At 37.7% G+C, this 20,357-nt stretch overlaps 1 protein-coding gene across 1 annotated transcript in view; it reads right to left on the bottom strand.

The window, feature by feature from the left end:
- Positions 1-2,254: 2,254 nt before the first annotated feature.
- Itm2b (integral membrane protein 2B) overlaps positions 2,255-20,357 on the bottom strand; it is a 28,749-nt gene continuing 10,646 nt past the window's right edge. The window contains exons 2-6 of the mRNA XM_048341372.1: positions 10,813-10,941; positions 8,113-8,319; positions 6,334-6,444; positions 5,259-5,409; positions 2,255-2,980 (exon numbers count right to left, since the gene is read on the bottom strand). Of these exons, the coding sequence (XP_048197329.1) occupies positions 2,895-2,980; positions 5,259-5,409; positions 6,334-6,444; positions 8,113-8,319; positions 10,813-10,941 (684 nt within the window). The 3' untranslated portion in view covers positions 2,255-2,894. The remainder of the gene's footprint in view (positions 2,981-5,258; positions 5,410-6,333; positions 6,445-8,112; positions 8,320-10,812; positions 10,942-20,357) is intronic.

The raw sequence follows: 20,357 nt of genomic DNA, 5'->3' as shown, positions 1-20,357 counted from the left end.
TCTCTCTCTTTTTATATTCTTTTTATTTTTGGTGCCAGTTCTGAGCTTGAACTCAGGCCCTGGAGCTGTCCCTAATTTTTTGTGCTCAAAGCCACAGTTCCATTTCTGTTGTGTTTTGTTTTGTTTTGTTTTTGTGGTTAATTGGAGATAAAGAGTCCCAAGGCCTTTCCTGTCTAGGCTGGCTTAGAACCACGATACTCAGATATCAGCCTTCTTAGTAGTTAGGATTACAGAGGTGAGCCACCAGTGCCTGGCTCTGATTGTCTTTCAATCTTGTCACTTACACCATTCACTTTCTCCTTTTTTCCAAGCTATATCAAGAAAAGACTCCTGCATGGCACCTAAGTTCAAAGGGTATAAGCTTAGAATCTCATTTGGGAGTTCCAAAATTGCTAGGAAGAGCTATCTAATTGACTGAGCTTGGTTGACAGGGGCACTCTCAACTGATTCTAAGGGAATAACTCCATTTGTAATGGAAATAAAGTCATGGCACCATTTGAGACCAATCTGACCAAACCACTAATTATGAATGATCTGAGGCAGTATCAAGTACTTTCCGAAGATGATTACACAAAAATCTTATAAAGCATAAAAACGTGGGTGCCTAGAAACTTGGACAATGCCTATCATACTGGTCTTTGGTGAAAGCAGGTAAAACTCCTACTGAAGGAAGTCAGTGAGAAGTTGGGATTGTTTCTGCAATTTTCTACTTTAATAGCATGTTATAATCAGTAGGCAAAATGAAAACTAGCAAGTTTCTTCTAAAATAAATACCATTAGGTGTCTCCTTAGTACAGGTGACAGTGTGCCAGTCTCATAAAATACACATCTTTAAGTGGTCCATGAATTTGAACACCCTCAAGATGGCATATAACAAGGTGGGGAATATAGTTCTGTGATACAGGGCTTGTGTTTCATCCCCAGCACTTCAAAGAGAGGGGGGAAAAAAACTGAAAAGAAAGATGGCATATATCATTCCTCTATGACATTGTTTCAAACACTGTATTCTAAAAAAAATAAATAAATCTCACTACCCCATGTGCGTACTCCCAAAGATCTCCCTCTTCTTTCCATTCACACTTCTGATCATAATGTATTTTAACTGGTTGATTGCTCATTAGTCTCTTCATTTGGCTATGAATCTCCATGAAGGCAGTGGTTGTCCTTCACAGATGATGTACCTTCAGCATATAATGTCATTTGTGAAGCACATAAAGCATATCCACTATTTGCTACATAAATCATGTGCTCCCAAATGTTCATAATCCCCTGAAAAAAAATTAGATCTTGGAAGATAGGAAAAAGAAATTCTTCTTTTACCAACAGCCAGAAGTCATGTAATATCCTTTTGACCTAAAACTGGTATCTAGACCAAGTCCTTCATGTGTTTTGAAGGTAAACTATGACCTCTGGCTGGGAATGTGGCTTAGTGGTAGAGAGCTTGCCTAGCATGCATGAAGCCCTGGGTTTGACTCCTCAGCACCACATAAACAGAACAGACCGGAAGTGGTGCTGTGGCTCAAGTGGTAGAACGCTAGCCTTGGGCAAAAAGAAGCTCAGGGACAGTGCCCAGGCCCTGAGTTCAAGACCCAGGACTGGCAAAAACAAAAAACAACAAAAAAGCCTCACAACAAAACACTATGACCTCCTAAAGCCAGAACTGAAATGGTTTCCTCAGGAATTTGTACTAAAATCACCTACTGGTGATTAGCTAATGGTGGTAACTTCTGAATTATTTCAGACAGAAGGCAACCTTTATATAAAAATCACCACCACAGCTTGCCAGGCATCAAGGTACGTACCTGCAGTATCAGTTACTTAGGAGATTGAACCAGTTAATAAGACTCCATTTAAAAAAAAAAAAACTCCTTTAATTCAAAATACTCCATTTGTGAGGGGAACAGTCTTAGAAAAGCACAGTATTTTATGCTTCAATAACAGCCTTTCCATTGAACAACAACAAAACAAAAAAATAATCCCACCATTATTATACATTAAGCAGCAGCATTCAAGGTTGAGTCTTAAATGTTTAACTTTTAATAGTATCCACAAAGAAATCTGGTTTAGTTAGTAATGGCTTATTTTTATTTAAAATAATCTATGATTTTTATTTAAAATAATCTATGATTTTACCCATTGTGTATAGAGAATATGATTTTTAAAAAATACTTTCTTTTGTCACGTGGATTTCTTAAGATAGGAAGAACCAAATTATTCTTTGGTTTTATTATATGGGAAAAACAACACACAGTGGTCAAACAACTTTGTGATATTTATATTCTATTGCACAGGTATGGGTTATACAAATTAGTAACACAAGTTATTTCTTAAGTTGCAAACATTTTCTAAAATATCATTACAGCAGATGCCTATGTATTAAAACATCAAGGTAAAAATCATACTCTAAATAGTTAAATGCAACACTGAAAATACTGCTGATTCAATTAAAGAAAAATTAAACTGTGTGCTCAAATGCTCTAAAACTAGACAGCAGGGCAACTAACAACAAGTTAAGTCACTGTGGTCCACTTTAATATATGCATATGAGTATTCTTGCTAATTCCTCTCTTGGAAATGTGTAATGAAAACATAAAAATCCAGATAACTGAGTTAAAGTAATTATAATTCTTACTAATACCTAAGCTCTATGGTAAAGTATACTTTATCTATGACCTCATACATTTACTAATTCATATATAAAAGACACCACACTTAGAAAGAAGAAATAATTTTTTAAGGTAATGGTTTTAATTCACTTATTGAGATGAAAAGACGGTGAAGCCCTGTTTACTACTTACATGAAAGAAGATTTTTAAAAAAAAATCACTGCACGAAATACAAAGGGTGGGGTTAGGCTGTGATATTAAACTTCTCTCTGTGTCTTTCTTGACTGTTCAAGAGCAAATTAAAGTTTCCACAGCAAATTTGTTTTCAAAGTGCCGAATTGTGACACAGTCACTGACTTCTCGTTTCTGAATACCTGTTTGGGAAAGAAAAGTTTTTAAATTTGGGGTTCTTTAGTAATGAATAGTCATATTAAATCCTCTCAGGTATTATTTACCTAAATGGAAGCATTTCACTCTTATGTTCTATGAATTTCTATAGCTTAGTCTAGCTTATACTACAAAAATTGACTCTAAGTATTTATGCTGGTCCTGGCACTTGAACTCAGGGCCTGAACACTGTCCTTGAGTTTTTTTTGCTCAAGCCTAGGTCTCTTCAACTAGAGCCACAACTCCACTTCTGGTTTTTGGGGGTTAATTGGAGATAGGGACTTTTCTACCCAGTATGGCTTTGAACTGCAATCCTCAGATCTCAGTCTCTTGAGTAGCTAGAATTACAGGCATGAGTAACTGGCCCCTCCTTTAGGAAAAATAATTTTTTAATTCATTTTCTGTATTAGGTATTTTCACTGATTATAGCAATAAAAATAATACCTTACAGACTGCTTACAAATTTACCAGATTGAAAAGTACTGGAAACACTCTCCATCATGACAAGAACTGTGGGTATAGCTCCGGGTATTCAGAACTGCACACTAAAAAGAGCAACCTTCATCCTCTCAGTTTAATTTTTTAAAAACTATGAACCAAGGCTGGGAATGTGGCTTAGTGGTAGAGTGCTTGCCTAGCATGCATGAAGCCCTGCGTTCCATTCCTTAGTACCACATAAATAGAAAAAGCCAGAAGTGGCACTGTGGCTCAAGTGGTAGAGTGCTAGCCTTGAGCAAAAGAAGCTCAGGGTCAATGCCCAGGCCCTGAGTTCAAGCCCAAGAACTGGCAAAAACAAAAACAAACAGACAAAAAAGCAAGCTAACTTTTTTTTTTTTTTTTTTTTTTTTTTTTTTTTTTTTTGGCCAGTCCTGGGCCTTGGACTCAGGGCCTGAGCACTGTCCCTGGCTTCTTTTTGCTCAAGGCTAGTACTCTGCCACTTGAGCCACAGCGCCACTTCTGGCCATTTTCTGTATATGTGGTGCTGAGGAATCGAACCCAGGGCCTCACGTACACAAGGCAAGCGCTCTTGCCACTAGGCCATATCCCCAGCCCCGCAAGCTAACTTTTAAATGTAAGAAATCAAGGAACAAGTTTCCATTGACTCCTAATGTAAGAGAACAGTATTACTGAAAGCACTAATAAAAAGCTTAGGGAAGCACTTTGGCTGACAGGCCAAAGAAATCACACTGCCGCGAATATGAATGATAATTCCTTACTCTCCACAGTTCTGTCACATATTTTCTTTTTCTTTTTACAAAAAGTAGGAACATACTATGTTATCCTGATTTTCAGGTAACAGGACTTAGGTCAAATGGTTTGGAAAAGCTACATCAGTTGTGTCAATGCTCTGAATTCCTCACCCCAAATTCCTAAGGTGACTGTGATTACCCTCAAAGTGACTCAAAAGGCAAGCTGCCTGCTTTACATCCAGATCTCTGAGAGCACAACTGAACATCTGGTCTCAAGAAAGCAGTGGAGAGTAAAGACTTTTAGTGACTGAGCCACAGAAGGGACACAAAGTCAAACCAGGGTGGCTAGAGGAAAGTGAGAGACCAGCATCTCAATGCCTTTCTCAATATAAAGAATGAATTTAAAATTAAGATGCTTAAATGAAGTCTGAAATACACAGCGACATGATGTGATTTTATTTTCTCATTCACAGCAAGCATAATAGTATTAATGACTAGGCTTCATCTCAATTGTTCCACACAATAAAGTGACAAAATAAACTTTCCTGTTAGTATGGCATTTTCACTGGTCCTCTTTTAGAGAGAACTTAAAGCATCCAGTGTTACTGGAGAAAAGTAATTGTGAAACTCTATCACCAATAAGTGTATTGGGTTCACTAACACCTGACCTTCCAAAGGGGAATTGAAGGTATAAGAACAATCCTTTTTCCCATTTGTCTGGTCTCTGCTTCAGGCTATATGCACAAATAGAAAATACAAGCTTTCAGGACACATATTGCTTTAAATACACAATACTACTTGCTGCCAGATCAGATGTATAGAAAAAACAAAACCAAACGACTGCCTTTCTATGGCCATTAAAGCGATATTTTCTTCCTGTTTTAACTCACCATAATTTGCCAATTTAAAAATTTATAACCCTTTGGTGGTAGAGTCAATAGATGTTTGAGCTTGATATCTTTCTGTTCTGAGTATTCTTTTTTCCATTTCAATTAAGGCAACAGTGATAGTAGTTTTGGAAATATATTTTAAAATTTAAAAGGAGCATAGTTAAAACTGAACAAGCAAGCATTACCTTTAATAGTTTCTCTGCGTTGCAGTTTGTAAGTTTCCTTGTCATGGCACAGTCGATAAATAAAGAAGCCCAGGTGATCGATGTTTTCAATGCGGTCAGTAATAACCATGTGCTCATGAATCAGATAGGACTGAGGCAGATAGGTTCCAGCCTACATTTAGAAAGTCTTATGTTACATGACTATCGCAAAGACACACTCAACACTCAGGAAAAACAATTCTTAGAGATAATAGGTATTGACATGTTTTTATAAATATTGGTTTAGATTTTTTTGAGGTAGCTTCTCATAAGCTGAGCTCAGACTCCAGAGCTCTCATAATTCTCATGTCTCAGCCTCCAAAGTAGCTAATACTACAGGCATGTGCCTTTTTGGGGAACAGAACCATTCCCTTTAGCTTACACAGTGAATGCGGGGATGAGGAATAGTTGGCCTGCCTGCTGGTCATAAAAGGTCCTCAAAAATCCTTTGGTGAAGGATGGGACAGATATGTATGCTTATCAACAGCTGCCTCAGGCTGTCTTCCTGTAATGATAATTTTGTAAATTTTGTATGGCTCATGAATGATGTTATCCAAATGGCCCTTGGCAGAAAAAAGGTTCTGCAGACCTAGATAAGGCATTAGAATTAAGCCATGGATCATAATACTCTCTGGTCCTTTAGAAACCATTAAACTTAATTTTACAAAGTTTACTTACAGGTATTTTATATATATATATGTGTGTATATATATACATATACAGGTATTATATATATATATATATATATATACACATTTTTTTTTTAAAAGACAGGGTTTCATATGTAGCCCAAGGTGGATTTAAATACACAATCTTTCTGCCTCCACTTCCAAGTGCTGGGAGTACAAATATGTGCCTCCTTGCCCACAATAAACTACTTTCATTTCAAAATATAAGGCATCAATGAAATAAAATTACTTGTCTTAGTTCTTCTTTGCAAAACTCTTGATTGATTACATGCTCATAAGATGGCATCCAATAAGGCTAACTTCTCAACAGGGAATTCCAAGAGTCTGTAACTGTATCACTAGCTAAGAAAATATGAAATACTTTATACCTTGATGTTAATAAGTAACTCCAGCAGGTTTCTGGGTGGCATAACAATGGAAGTGTTCAGAGGAATCACATAGCACTTATCCAGGTTAAGATCTAGATAGGCAGTGAGTCTCTGAGAAGAAAAAGACAATTTTAGTTAAATTAATATCCTTGATTTTTAAGAATAACTGCTACATTAAAGTAGGCTGGCTTTAGGATACAGGAATCACTTGCATTTTAAGAAATCAAGAATTTGGTGGGATACACATAAAAGTAGAAGGAGTAAAAGTTATTGCTAGTAAGTGAAACTCTTAACAAGTTTTCTATAATAAAGAATGACTAGGGCTGGGAATATGGCCTAGTAGCAAGAATGCTTGCCTCATATACATGAAGCCCTGGGTTCAATTTCCCGGCACCACATATATAGAAAATGGCCAGAAGTGGTGCTGTGGCTCAGGTGACAAAAAGAAGCCAGGGATGCTCAGGCCCTAAGTCCAAGGCCCTAAATCCAAGGCCCAGGACTGGAAAAAAAAAAAAAAAAAAAAGAATGACTATAGCTGCTAAAATTAACTTCAAATACTGATGAGCTAGCTGATTAACCCCCACTTACAAGGTCTGACCATTGTTATGTAATTATTACCTTCTTTCCTATGTACCTGAAATGTTAGGACAATCTTTAGAGAGGTAGAAAAAAAGTCTCTGACATAATTTTTCTCCCTTGTACTTCAGGTAAGAAAGCTCAGTAAACAAAGACCATCTTATAAGATTGTTTTGATGTTTCCTAAGTTAGACCAAGTCAGCAAATACTTGGATTTCTCAGTGCTAGCTATTATCATTTACTTGGAATAAGGTTTATTATCTTGAATCTATTTTTTCATAAATGGTTTATAAATGTATACATTTCAATATAGATGAATTTAAAAGGCACAAAGTTTGCAAAGCTAACTTCACTGATATGAGTGTTCATCATGACATAAAAGCCACAGGCAATCAGTGAATTTCTGCATCTCAGAACCCTGATATGAAGAAATGAATTCTCTTTCGAGATAAAAGTACTGAGGAAATTGAAATATGCATTACTATTTTATCATGTTCTTTTTTTATGTGCATGCTGGTACTAGGGCTTGAACTTAGGACCTGGTATTCTTTGCTTAGCTTTTTTGCCTGAGGCTGCTATTGTATTTCTAGAGCCACAGCTCCATTTCTGGCTTTTTGTGGGTAAATGGGAGATAAGAATCTAATAGATTGTGTCTGCCAGTATCAGGTTCATTTTCAGGTTAATATATCATCAATCTGATGATGATGCTATGATTATGGAGGGGGATATTTTACTCTTAAGACATAAGAGCTTAAGTATTTAAGGGTAAAGTGTCAAATGAGGAAGAAAGATAAACATGGCAAAATGTTGGAGCCAAGTAACTCCAGGCATCTGCTCTTTTGCATTACATAAAAAACATTGATAATGTGGGGGAAAATGTAGGCCAAGTAAGATACAAATTAACTTCTGAACATACAAATTTATTTCTGAAAATGCTACAAAGGAATGGACACAAAAATGACCTCCCACCTAAGAAAATGTGGGAACAAGTAAGAAATACAATCATTTGCCAGCAAACTAGGCAAGGGAAAGAAAGACACGGGAAGGCCAGGCCAGTAAGGGGTCTGCTTTTTTTTTTTTTAATTTCTTAAAGTAAAATCTAAACTCTAGATAGAATAATTTAGCAAACAGTGAACTCCAAAACTGCGAAAGACATACTTAAAGAACCTGCATTCTTTTTACAATTGTGGATATTTGGCTTACCTTGTTAAAGTCATGAACGATGTTGGCAGGATCACTATCTGCAAACTCTGGCACAGGCACACTGATGAATTCAACCTCGTCTTCTTCAAAGATCTTAATGTTTTCTTCAATGGTCTGGTAGCGTGCAGCGGGGGCAGCAGCAGAAGGCTCATTTAAGTTGACATCATCCTTGATGTACTTTATTCCACAGTAGTACACGTCATCTGGCTACAGAGAATTTAAACACCTCAGCAATTCAGCATGAGACAGGTTTTTAAATGTAAGCATTACTTAAGCTGCCACTTCTCTTAAATACCATTCAGATTGCAAACTCTTACTTTCAGATGACAAGTCAGACAGCTTAATTATAGATTTAACACACTCCTTAAGACCAGGTTTTTGAAGTATTATTTAAAAAAAAAAAAGGCTTCAAAAGAAGGAGAACAGCAGCTGATTTCCCCTTTACTTCTGTTGTAGACAAAGACAATCATCCATCAGGTGACAAATCTAAAGAAACACCTGGGCCTACTTCTACCTGTAGGCATCGTTGTGTTCACAAAAGAACATATTCAGAATCAAATAGTATTTTTTTTTTTTTTTTTTAGGAAAAACATGTACTTTTTTTTTCTTTCTTCTTTTTTTTGTGCCAGGTCCTAGGGCTAGAACACAGGACCTGGACATCATCCCTGAGCTTTTCTGCTGAAGGTTAGCACTTGACCACTAGAGCCACAGCTCTACTTCTACCTCTTTGGTGATTAACTGAAGATAAGAGTCTCACAGCTTTTCCTGCCCAAGCTGGCTTTGGCTTCTATCCTCAGATCTCAGCCTCCTGAATAGTGAAGATTACAGGCATGAGACATGGGAACCCAGCGAGTAGGGAGCACATTTAAAATTGATGCCATTCACTTATTCGATGATTTTTCCTTTTAATTCCAAAGACAGGTACTTTTTCTGAAATCTGACTTTTCTTTAAACTATAGCACAATTAAGTGGATGATATCATAGCTAATCTTTATAACACTGTCTTATTTTTCCAGGTTTAAAGTATATACATATATGCAATAAAAACTAGGAGAAGTTTTAATAACAATTTGGCACCAAATGTTATTTGAGGACAGTGGAAAGCAAATAGTTTTTCTTGCTAAAAAATATTTTAAGACATTTTTCCTAGTATTTTGGTAATATCTACCAGTTTGTCACTATCATAAATGATATAACAAATGAGCATAATCTGGAAGAATATATCAAAATTAAATTTTAAAATAAATGTAGTTGTCAACTGTTTCTTTGAAGTTTAAAATGTTAAAACATTTTAAGGGGGCTGGGGATATAGCCTAGTGGCAAGAGTGCCTGCCTCGGATACACGAGGCCCTAGGTTCGATTCCCCAGCACCACATATACAGAAAACGGCCAGAAGCGGCGCTGTGGCTCAAGTGGCAGAGTGCTAGCCTTGAGCGGGAAGAAGCCAGGGACAGTGCTCAGGCCCTGAGTCCAAGGCCCACAACTGGCCAAAAAAAAAAAAAAAACATTTTAAGTATTTATAAAAGATTTAAAATAAATTTATCCTGCAAGATTTTTCTTTTTTTTTTTTTTTTTGGCCAGTCCTGGGCCTTGGACTCAGGGTCTGAGCACCATCCCTGGCTTCTTCCAGCTCAAGGCTAGCACTCTGCCACCTGAGCCACAGCGCCCCTTCTGGCCGTTTTCCATATATGTGGTGCTGGGGAATCGAACCGAGAGCTTCATGTGTAGGAGGCAAACACTCTTGCCACTAGGCCATATTCCCAGCCCCCTGCAAGATTTCTTAAATGGGGCTAGGAAATGCATGCCTGTAATTCTAGGCAACCACAGAACTGTTGTTTGAAGCCAACCTGGGCAAAAAAAAAAGAGGTTGATGAGACCCCACTTCAACAAACAAGCCAGGCATGAAATTCCATATTTGGTATCTTCATTATGCAGTCAACATAGTTAGGACTGTGGCCTGAAGCTGGCCACAGGCAAAACCGTAAGTTCCACTTGAAAACCAAGGGGTATGACTTAAGCATCTACCCAGTAGGTTTGAGCCCTGAGATTAAATGCCAGTACTGTCAAAAAAGAAAAAAAAACAAAAAAACAAAAATAAACCTTCTGAATTATTACTGGGAAAAACATAACACAACAGATAAACCATAATTAAGTGGGAGAAAAATCTACGGATTACTACTAAACACTGTTACCAGCGACTTTTACCCTAAGTTACTTCAGTATCATTGTTGTGATCACATGGTTCTTTAGACAAACCAGAGACTTGGAAGATGCAGAAACATGCTGACAATGTGTTCTGGTCCCAAGAGCAAAAGGTTACTGTGTGGGTGGAGCAAACTGGCTCTCAATGGTCAACATGACAGCATTTATGGCTAATGTATTTATTCAATTGGTGATTAGTAACTCTACACCTTCCTATTTACTAATTATGAAAGAAAAATGGATGTTAATTTTGAAATAAATCATCCTACAATCCAAATCATTATTGCAATCAGAAACATCTGAAAGTACTGTTACTCTGATTTTACTAGCTATGTGTCCAACAGGTGTGGCAAACACATGATCAGGTTAAGCACCGCTTCAATCAGAACCACTCTGGCTAAAGGCTACTCACAGAAAATGCAAGCTTGGAACAAGTCAGGGACAATTTTCTAATACACACAATGGGAAAAGCAAAAAAAAAAAGTTTTCCCTACTTACTTGAAGTGCAAAGTATTTGTACAGGTATGCACCTCCCAGAATGACACCTGCAAGCATGAATGCAAGCCCAAAGCACATGCACCAGCACCAGGCTCTTCTCTGTCCCACAGGCACAATGTCATCTGGATCCTAAAGGATGAAAATGACAGCCAGTCAACATGGATCTTCAAGCAGAATCTGAGGATGGAAAAACTTAAGCATTACCATTTTAATAAATGTAGATATAAAAGACCAAAGGAGGGGCTGGGGATATGGCCTAGTGGCGAGAGAGCTTGTCTCGTATGCATGAGGCCCTGGGTTCGATTCCCCAGCACCACATATACAGAAAACGGCCAGAAGTGGCGCTGTGGCTCAAGTGGCAGAGTGCTAGCCTTGAGCAAAAAAGAAGCCAGGGACAGTGCTCAGGCCCTGAGTCCAAGGCCCAGGACTGGCCAAAAAAAAAAAGACCAAAGGAATTAAGACTCTTATCAAAATCAACCTAGGAACAATTAAGGATCAGTGCCAGGACTCACCCCACTGACTGGAGCATACTCGTCCTTATGAAGTATTCAGTTATGCCAACTCTTAATACTCTACCTACTGTGCCTTAAGCAATCACACTTCTGTTTTCTATACACAACTTTTGACAAATCTTCTAGTAGTAAAACTCAGAAAAGGTTACAACACAACTTCCCCTTCAGTATCATGATGTTAAGCCATGTGTATTAGAGATTCAGGGTATCTCTGTCAGGTTATTTATAAAAATTTTAGCTTGCTACATGTAGGTAGATAATAGGTAATACAAGGTATAAAACCATTTCTAGGGGCTGGGGATATGGCCTAGTGGCAAGAGTGCTTGCCCCGTATACATGAGGCCCTGGGTTCAATTCCCCAGCACCACATATATAGAAAATGGCCAGAAGTGGCGCTGTGACTCAAGTGGCACAGTGCTAGCCTTGAGCAAAAAAAGAAGCCAGGGACAGTGCTCAGGCCCTGAGTCCAAAGCCCAGGACTGGCAAAAACAAAACAAAACAAAAACCATTTCTAATAATCTACAAGAAGAAGCTAACAGAAAATAGGAAAGCAGAGTTCATTTCACTATTACAATCTTAAAAATACAAAAATAAAAAAGGACAGAGTGCTGGGTGCCTCATGCCTATAATCTGAGCTCCTCAGGAAGCTGAGATCTGAGGATCACAGTTTCATGCCAGTCTGATCAGAAAAAGTCTTTGTGAGACTCTTATCTCCAATTAACCATTTGAGAACTAGAAGTGATGTTGTGGCTCAAAGTGGTAGAGTGCTAGCCATGAGCAAAAGAGTTCAGGGACAGTGCCCAAGCCCTGAGTTCAAGCCCCAAAGCCAACAACAACAAAAACAAAAGGACTACTGACCAAGAAATAGCCCACAACAATACTGCTCTACCCTAAGAGACAGGCTAATATATTTCTTCATTTTATTTATTTATTTTGGCCAGTCCTGGGGCTTGGACTCAGGGCCTGAGCACTGTCCCTGGCTTCTTTTTGCTCAAGGCTAGCACTCTGCCACTTGAGCCACAGCGCCACTTCTGGCCATTTTCTGTATATATGGTGCTGGAGAATCGAACCCAGGGCCTCATGTATATGAGGCAGGCACTCTTGCCACTAGGCCATATCCCCAGCCCTCTTCATTTTATTTTTAAGATACAAGCAGTGTGGGAAAAATGAGTTATTAATTAGAAGTGAATTTAATAAAAACAAGACACAAGATGGAGAACATTAAGGGAGAAAGTATATTTAGCCTTTCTGTATAATATTGTACAAATAAGATCTCATAGAAAAACTACATGAACAATGCACAAAAACAGCATGGGTTTATCAGACCAAGAAAACAAATGTGGCTGAAGCAAGTAGATTGCACTCTGGGCTTTGTCCTTGCTAGGCAAGTGCTCTCTACTACTTGATCCACACCCTTGTTTTTTACTTGTTTTTCAGGTAGGGTTTCATGCTTTTGTCCAGGCCAACCTTGAGCTACAGTCCTATTTCTGCCTCCAGAGTGGCTGGGGCCACAGGTGTGTGCCATCATGTACAGCTTGTTTCAAACCACAATCCTCTACCTTTTTCAAGTAACTCTCTCTACCTTTCAAGTAACTGTGCTTTTTAAAAGCATGCGCCACCAACTTGACCCGGTTTTCAATCCTAAGAAATTTGTTTTTGATGCCACTGGGAAAAGTCCAATTTCAGATGTAGAAGCCAAGAACAATGTAAGGCTAGATAGTGTGCTTTTTGAGGCTCTGTCTTTAAACAGAACTTCAAACTGAACAACAAATACTATTTAATCTGAGGATCTGATCAAACACCATGTTACACTTTGTTTTTGTTGCTAGTCCTAGGGCTTGAAGTCAGGGCCTGAGCACTGTGCCTGGCTTCTTTTTGCTCAAGGCCTGCACTCTGCCTCTTGAGCCACAGCGCCACTTCTGGCTTTTTCTATACATGTGGTGCTGAGGAATCAAACCCAGGGCTTCATGTATACAAAGCAAGGACTTTACCACTAGGCCATATTCCCAGCCCCATGTTACACTTTCCTAAAGTACTTGTCAATATGCTGTGAGTATACTAAAGGCAAGGAGTACACCTCAAAGCAGCAGAATGTAATGAGAACAATCTAGAAGAATTTGTCTCACCATGTAAAATATCCTATTTGTGAAAAGGTGTAAGAATCCTATGGCGCCATACAGTATTATGAAACCTAAATGATAAAATGTACTTGTTTTGCTTGAGCCATACCTGACACAAATATCTACAGAGATAAGAAACTGTTCTTAACCTAATTAATTTCAAGGTGGAGGCTAGGGTGGGGGTGGTGTGTGTGTGTGTGTGTATGTGTGTGTGTGTTGGAAATAAGAGATGGCAACAGCCATTCCCAGCTGTTGAGACAACCACATGTGGACACCCGCCCACCCAATCTGGCAAGCTCTCTCCTAACAGTCTGTAAATAAATGAATAGCCAGCCACAGAAAGATACCTACTGAAGCACACACTGCCTCAGCAGTAATACTGGTGGCATTTTTAAAGGCTTTTTATCATTAAGGTATTCAGTACAGAAACAATACATAATTCTGAGAATTGGGAAAACAGCCTTTGATGGTGAAAAGCTGGGCTGGATCAATCTGGATAACAGGTAGATATAAATAGAGAATAAAGATAAGATATAGGCCCTAACAGGAAAATGCACAAGGAGCTATGAGAGAGGGGATGAGTCTGGGGAAGACTTCCCAGAGGAGAAAATATGTGAGTGGGATGTTAAAAGGATTATACTCACCTTGGTAGAACAGGGTTAAGAGAAACATCAGGTGAGGCAAAGAATAAAAATCAGACCCAGAATACATGACATTGCAAAGGGCAATGGTACAGTTAGAGGTCCCAACATGGTGGGGAGGGTTCTAAGAGATGAAGATATAATTATGGTAGATCACAAAGGGCTTGTGTAGACCCATGGTGTGGGGTAGAATCTCCATGTTATTTTAAAATCATGTAAAACTACTAAAATAAAAGGAAAAAAATCAAATTATTCAAGAATTTAACTTATAAAGCACTTAACCACCCTAATAATGTGAAACATAGTTTGAGAATGGGGGGAGGGGAACGAGCCTTTGAACAGTCAAATTATGAACTGAAAATCCAAACACCAGTCAGGAAGTTGTAAGAGCTGTCAAATCTACAACATCTATCTAATCTCTTTCATTTCTCTCCAAATTTCTTTTTTTTTGGGGGGGGGGTTATAAAAGCCCTTTTATAAAGCCTTTTTTAAATAAAACAAGAGAGTTTACAAAAGGAAAAAAAAAGATACAGAAAAAGAATAACTTGCTCCATATGTCCCCAAAAGTCCCTCCAAATTTCTAATGATCACTTTCTACCTTGTCTTGAGATCACATATCGGGCCACTAGATTCTCAGATCCTTGTGAGTATCTACTCGTGTTTATTTTGCTTTACTGCTAACTCTAAGCTAAGCTTTGACATGTAGCTGGCATGCAAATATTTGTTAAGCTTGACTATTCAATTTTTATGATTCACAAAAGTGAATCAACAGCCAGTAAGATGCCAACATAATAATGTATCAAGCACAACAAACTTATTCGTTATTCAGCAAAAGCAACAGTCCTGCTTTCCTTAGTCTAACACCTATCAAGAGCCTCTCATGTACATGGTACTGTGCTAGACCCTGCAGAAAATTCAAATATAATCAAGCCATGATTCAGGGAATGAACTATTTGTGGACAGAACTAACACTACATGACAGATAGACAATACCCCACTACACAATGTGAATCATGCTAAAATGTTTATTAAAGTGCATTCAAGATTTAAAAGTTTTTAATTGAAAGTTGCTCTCTCTCTCTCTCTCTCTCTCTCGTATGCCAGTACTGAGGCTTGAACTCAGGGTCTCACACTCTTGCTCTTTTTCTCAAGACTGGTGTTTTACCACTTGAGCCACACCTTTTCTTCTAAAAGTCTTTCTGAATGATTACATTTTAACTATGGAAGAATACGCTTTATTTGAAGCCCTATGACCATCTCAATATATAGAAAAATCAACTTCCATTTGGCTCTTAGCAAACTAGGTAGAAGTAAATTCTTTTAACACTCGACCAAACCCTTTTAAATGAAGAACAGAGATGTGCATTAAAAGCGGTTCTGTTTCTGTTTATATTGTAATAGAGATCCAACAAATAACAAGAACAAGGATTTTTTAAATGTCATTATTTGTAAATGATCTACAGTAGAAAATCTAACAAAGTCGAATATTTCAAACTCAAGAGTTCAGTAAGATTACTAAATATCAGTTATCAAAAAATTACCTGGGGCTGGGAATATGGCTTAGTGGTAGAGCGCTTGACTCGTACACATGAAACCCTGGGTTTGAATTCTCAGCACCACATATTGGAAAAGGCCAGAAGTGGCACTGTGGCGCAAGTGGTAGAGTGCTAGCCTTGAGCAAAAAAGAAGCCAGGGACAGTGCTCAGGCCCTGAGTTCAAGCTCCACGACTGGCAAAAAAAAAAATCAACTGAAGCCGGACAGCGGTGGCTCATGGCTACAACACTAGCTACTTAGGTGTCTGTGATCTGAGGATTATAGTTTGAAGCCAGCCCAGGCAGAAAAGTCCCCATGAGACTCTTATCTCCAAAAAACTACTCAGAAAAAGCCAGAAGTGGCACTGTGGATCAGAATGTCCCTTGAGCACAGAGATGCTCAGGGACAGCGCCCAGGTCCTGAACGCAAGCCCTAGGACCGGCAAAAAAAGGAAAGTCATTGGAGCCAAAAATTTATATAGGAATATTCATAGTACTTATTGATAATACCATCAAATTTGTAATGGATAGAAGTATAAAGGACCAAAAATAATATACTTTAGCATTGCTGAATCTCAAAAATACACTAAACAAAAGAAATCCAATATACTCCTAGCAATAAAAGAAAGTATGACAATGCCAAGTTCTACAGTTGAAAAGAGGTGGCATAATTACTTTAGAGAGTAATTTGGCTGTAACTACTAATAACTCTAATCATAGATATATAACTCTAAAAGCTTTTGTACATGTCTATAAAGACATGTCCAATATGCCAGGTGCCAGTGGCTTACGCCTTTAATCCTGCCTACTCAGGAGGCTGAGATTTGAGGATCTATGATCTTCAGACTGGTTTGAAGCCACACTTGGGTAGGAAAATCTAAGAGACTTATCTCAAACTAACCAGCAAAAGCAGCAAGTGTGGCTTAAGTGGTAGAGTGTCAGCCTCAAGGACAAAAGCTAAGGAACAGTACCCAGGAGCTAAGTTAAAGTCCCAGTACACACACACACACACACACACACACACACACACACACACACACACACACAGTTTCCAATAATGTTCAAATAACAAAATATTGTAAACAATCCAAACATCCATCATGACAATAGATTATAGACTTACCTAATTAATACTGCTAAAAAGAATCAACTTATACTATTTTTTAAACCTAAAATCAAATGGCAAGTTTCAATAAGACAAGTTATACTATATATACAACTATGTTTGATATTTAAGATCTTAAACAAAATATACAATAGATTATGTTTTTGTATGCTAAAAAACATAAAAGTCACTAAGAGCTAGGAGTTTTTTCACTAGGATATATAATTTTACCTGGCCTAATTTAAAAGAAGTCAATGAGACAGTCCCTCCCCTGTTCTGCAATAAAACTGGTGCACCTTCAACTGTGCTTATGAAGCAACAAAACTCCCACAGGTGATGTACAATTATCATCTCATTAATCTTCCTGAAGACATAAGATATTAGCCCAGTTTATAAATGAAGGCACTGAAGCACAGATTGGCCTCTAATCATCCCTCAACAGTAGACAGAGAAAGAAGTGGCTTTCAAAAGTATTCTCATAGCTGGGTGCCAGTGGCTCCTGTCTAATCCTAGCTACTCAGGAGGCTGATAACTGAGTATTGTGGTTCGAAGCCAGCCAAGGGCAGGAAAGTCTGTGAGACTCTTATCTCCAATAAATTATTCAAGTGTATCTGTGGCTCAAGTGGTAAGGCACTAGCCTTGAGCACAGAGATGCTTAGGGACAGTGCCCAGGCCCTGAGTTTAAGACCCAACCCAGTACTGGGGGGGAAAAGTATTCTCATGCCAGGCACTGGTGGCTCACACCTGTAATCCTAGCTACTTAGGAGGCTGCGACCTGAGATTCAAGGTTTGAAGCCAGCCACAGAAGCCAAATCTGAGAGACATCTCCAATTAATCAGCAAAAAGTTGGAAGTTGCAAAGTGTGGCTCAGTGGTAGAGTGCTAGCTTTGAGTTAAAAAGCAACACAAGAGTATAAGACCCTGAGTTCAAGTACCAGTAGCAGCACCAAAAAGAAAAAAAAAAACACAAAAAAACCTTGCTATTGCACCACACCACACCAATTTCTGCTTCAAACAAAAGCTTATCCAATGACAAATTAACCAATTATATTTTAAGCAAAATGAAGGATAAATGGTCGTTACTTCAATTAGTTAAGAATTAGGTCACCTCAATCATTTCCCTAAGAGGCTTAGGAAAATGTGCTTCAGTTATAAACTTAGTTCAAATAAAATCTAAGGTTTTTTTTCCATACAATTTTTATTCTGTTCGCAAACTAACAAATCACTTTACAGCCTTAGGCATTCTATTTGAGCCTTCTTTATATGATGAATGAAGGTTTTAAGAGCCATTTTACAAAGCTCTCAAAGGTACTATTTTATTATTACAGTAAATGAAATAACAATGCTTTAGAAGCCAGAATACTAAAGAGAAAAATATCTCCTGGCATTAAAAAATATAGTACAAGCCAACTTTGGTAGTGCATGCTTATAATCTCAGCACTCAGGAGACAAAGGCAGGAAGATCTCTCAAGTTCCAGACCAGCCTGCACTACATAGTGAGACCCAGTTTGAATTTCCTCCTTCAACCAAAAAAAGCTAGTAACAAACACACAAAGAGGAAAAAAAAAAGACAGAAAAACAAATACAAAAATAGAACAGGTAAGTGGAAGACTGAGGACATGGCTCAAAGATGCAGAGCACTAGCTTAGTAAGTGCAACGCCCTGAGTACCATTTAAAAAGAAAAAAAGGAATGTGGCAAAGAAACAATATAATTTACTCAGATTATTATAAGTTACTAAACCTTAGAAGCAAATTTGGTTACTTAGAAACAGACATTTTAAAGCACTTTAGAGGATGGGAACATGGCTCATGTGAGTGACTGTCTAGCATGTGAAAGGCCAAGCACTATTTTTTAAAAAATAATAAAGCATGTTGGAATAATACAGGAAAAAACTGGTGTTTACAGGCTAGCTGACTACGATGTGTTGTTGGGAATGAATAATGCTTTCAAAAACAGAGAGTTAGCTGCCAATATTTTCAAATATTTGGTGACTTGCATTTTTTAAAATAAAATGGTTTACTCAATGTTCTATAGCATTCTCAATTCCTCCATCAGCAATTTCTCCTAGCTTGAAGACTAAGTATATGATGTTGATGGATTCTGAACCTAGCAACTATGACTGGAAACATCTCCCTCTGGAAGAATTTAATCACATAATAAAGCCAGCAATCAAAACTACTTCTTATAAGAATTTGAGTTCTGGGTTTTAGAGAATGTTTTTCCATTCACCTGGCTTCTTTCTACATTAGATTATTTTTCCTCAGTATGCAGGCATAAAAAAGACATGATTTTTAGTCCACACTAATAGCACTGATTACCAAATATATCTACTGTAGGTAAAAGATATCTCCTAGTGGATAATCTATAAAGACACCAAACATTTGATTACAAAACTCAAATCGTGCTTCCAAATTTGCATTTTCAATCACAATTGCTATCTACTATAGAGACAAGTTTATGTAAGAAATATGCTTAACATATAAACAGGAAGTTTTTCAAGTGTTTGGCCTTATTATACAGAGAGGAACAGAAAGCTGCTCTTTATATTTGTAGCTGCCACACTTCACAAAGGCTTCTGACCTCTTGCAGTATTGGCTTTTACTCAGACATTTAATTAGTATTGAGTCAAAATTAGAAAGTACTTCATGTTATTCATGTATTTTACATTGGGAACAGATTATAAAAAGAATGTAATCTCAAATTACACAATGTCTTGCATAGTGTAACATATTAACGTATTTTTTTGCTAACAAATCCAACATATAAGAAGCAAAATAAAACATTAATGCTACTGTCCAACAACTCCTATGAGAACTCTATGAAATCTGAAAAAAATCTGAAAAAAACTATTAGCATCATATAAGATTAGCATAGGCTTAGGTTAAAGAAAATTAGGTCAGAACTAAAAGGGAAAAAAAATCAGGCAGGTTGGACATGCATTTAGGGCTGGATCATAATTTAATCTCTTGTATCATTAGGACAGCAGGGTTTCTAGTGCAAAGTAAAATATTAACATATGAACAACTTAAAATTTTATTTTTTCCTAAAAAGTTTAATATCACTTATTCTTTTCTCTATATAGCTTAAAATGACTATTGTTTTCAGGTATTAAGGAAGCCTAGATTAGATGTTTGTAAGGAATAGCATTATGTGCAACATCTTTTTTTTTTGCCAGTCCTGGGGCTTGGACTCAGGACCTGAGCACTGTCCCTGGCTTCTTTTTGCTCAAGGCTAGCACTCTATCACCCAGGGCTTCCTGTATATGAGGCAAGCACTCTTGTCACTAGGCCATATTCCCAGCCCAACATCTTTTAAAATTTTTTTTCTATTTTTTTATGTGGTGCTGGGGATCAAACCCAGGACCTAGTACATCTGAGGCAAGGGTTGTATCACTGAGCTATATTTTCAGCTCTTTTTTTTTTTTTATGTGGTGCTGAGGAATCGAACCCAGGGATTCATGTATTCAAGGCAGAGCACTTTACCACTAGGCCATATTCCCAGCCCCCTATTTTCAGCTCTTATTTAGCCTTTACCAGGAATAGATAAAGTCATGAAAACTGATTATTTTCTACAACGGAGTCACATTTGACCTGAATGGAAAGAACATATTCTAAAATGATCCAAATTAGTGAA

The sequence above is a fragment of the Perognathus longimembris genome, chromosome 3 (assembly GCF_023159225.1).
Source record: "Perognathus longimembris pacificus isolate PPM17 chromosome 3, ASM2315922v1, whole genome shotgun sequence".
NCBI classification, from domain to species: Eukaryota; Metazoa; Chordata; class Mammalia; order Rodentia; family Heteromyidae; genus Perognathus; species Perognathus longimembris.
The sequence above is the reverse complement of the archived record's forward strand: the minus strand, read 5'-3'. Positions and strand labels throughout refer to the sequence as shown.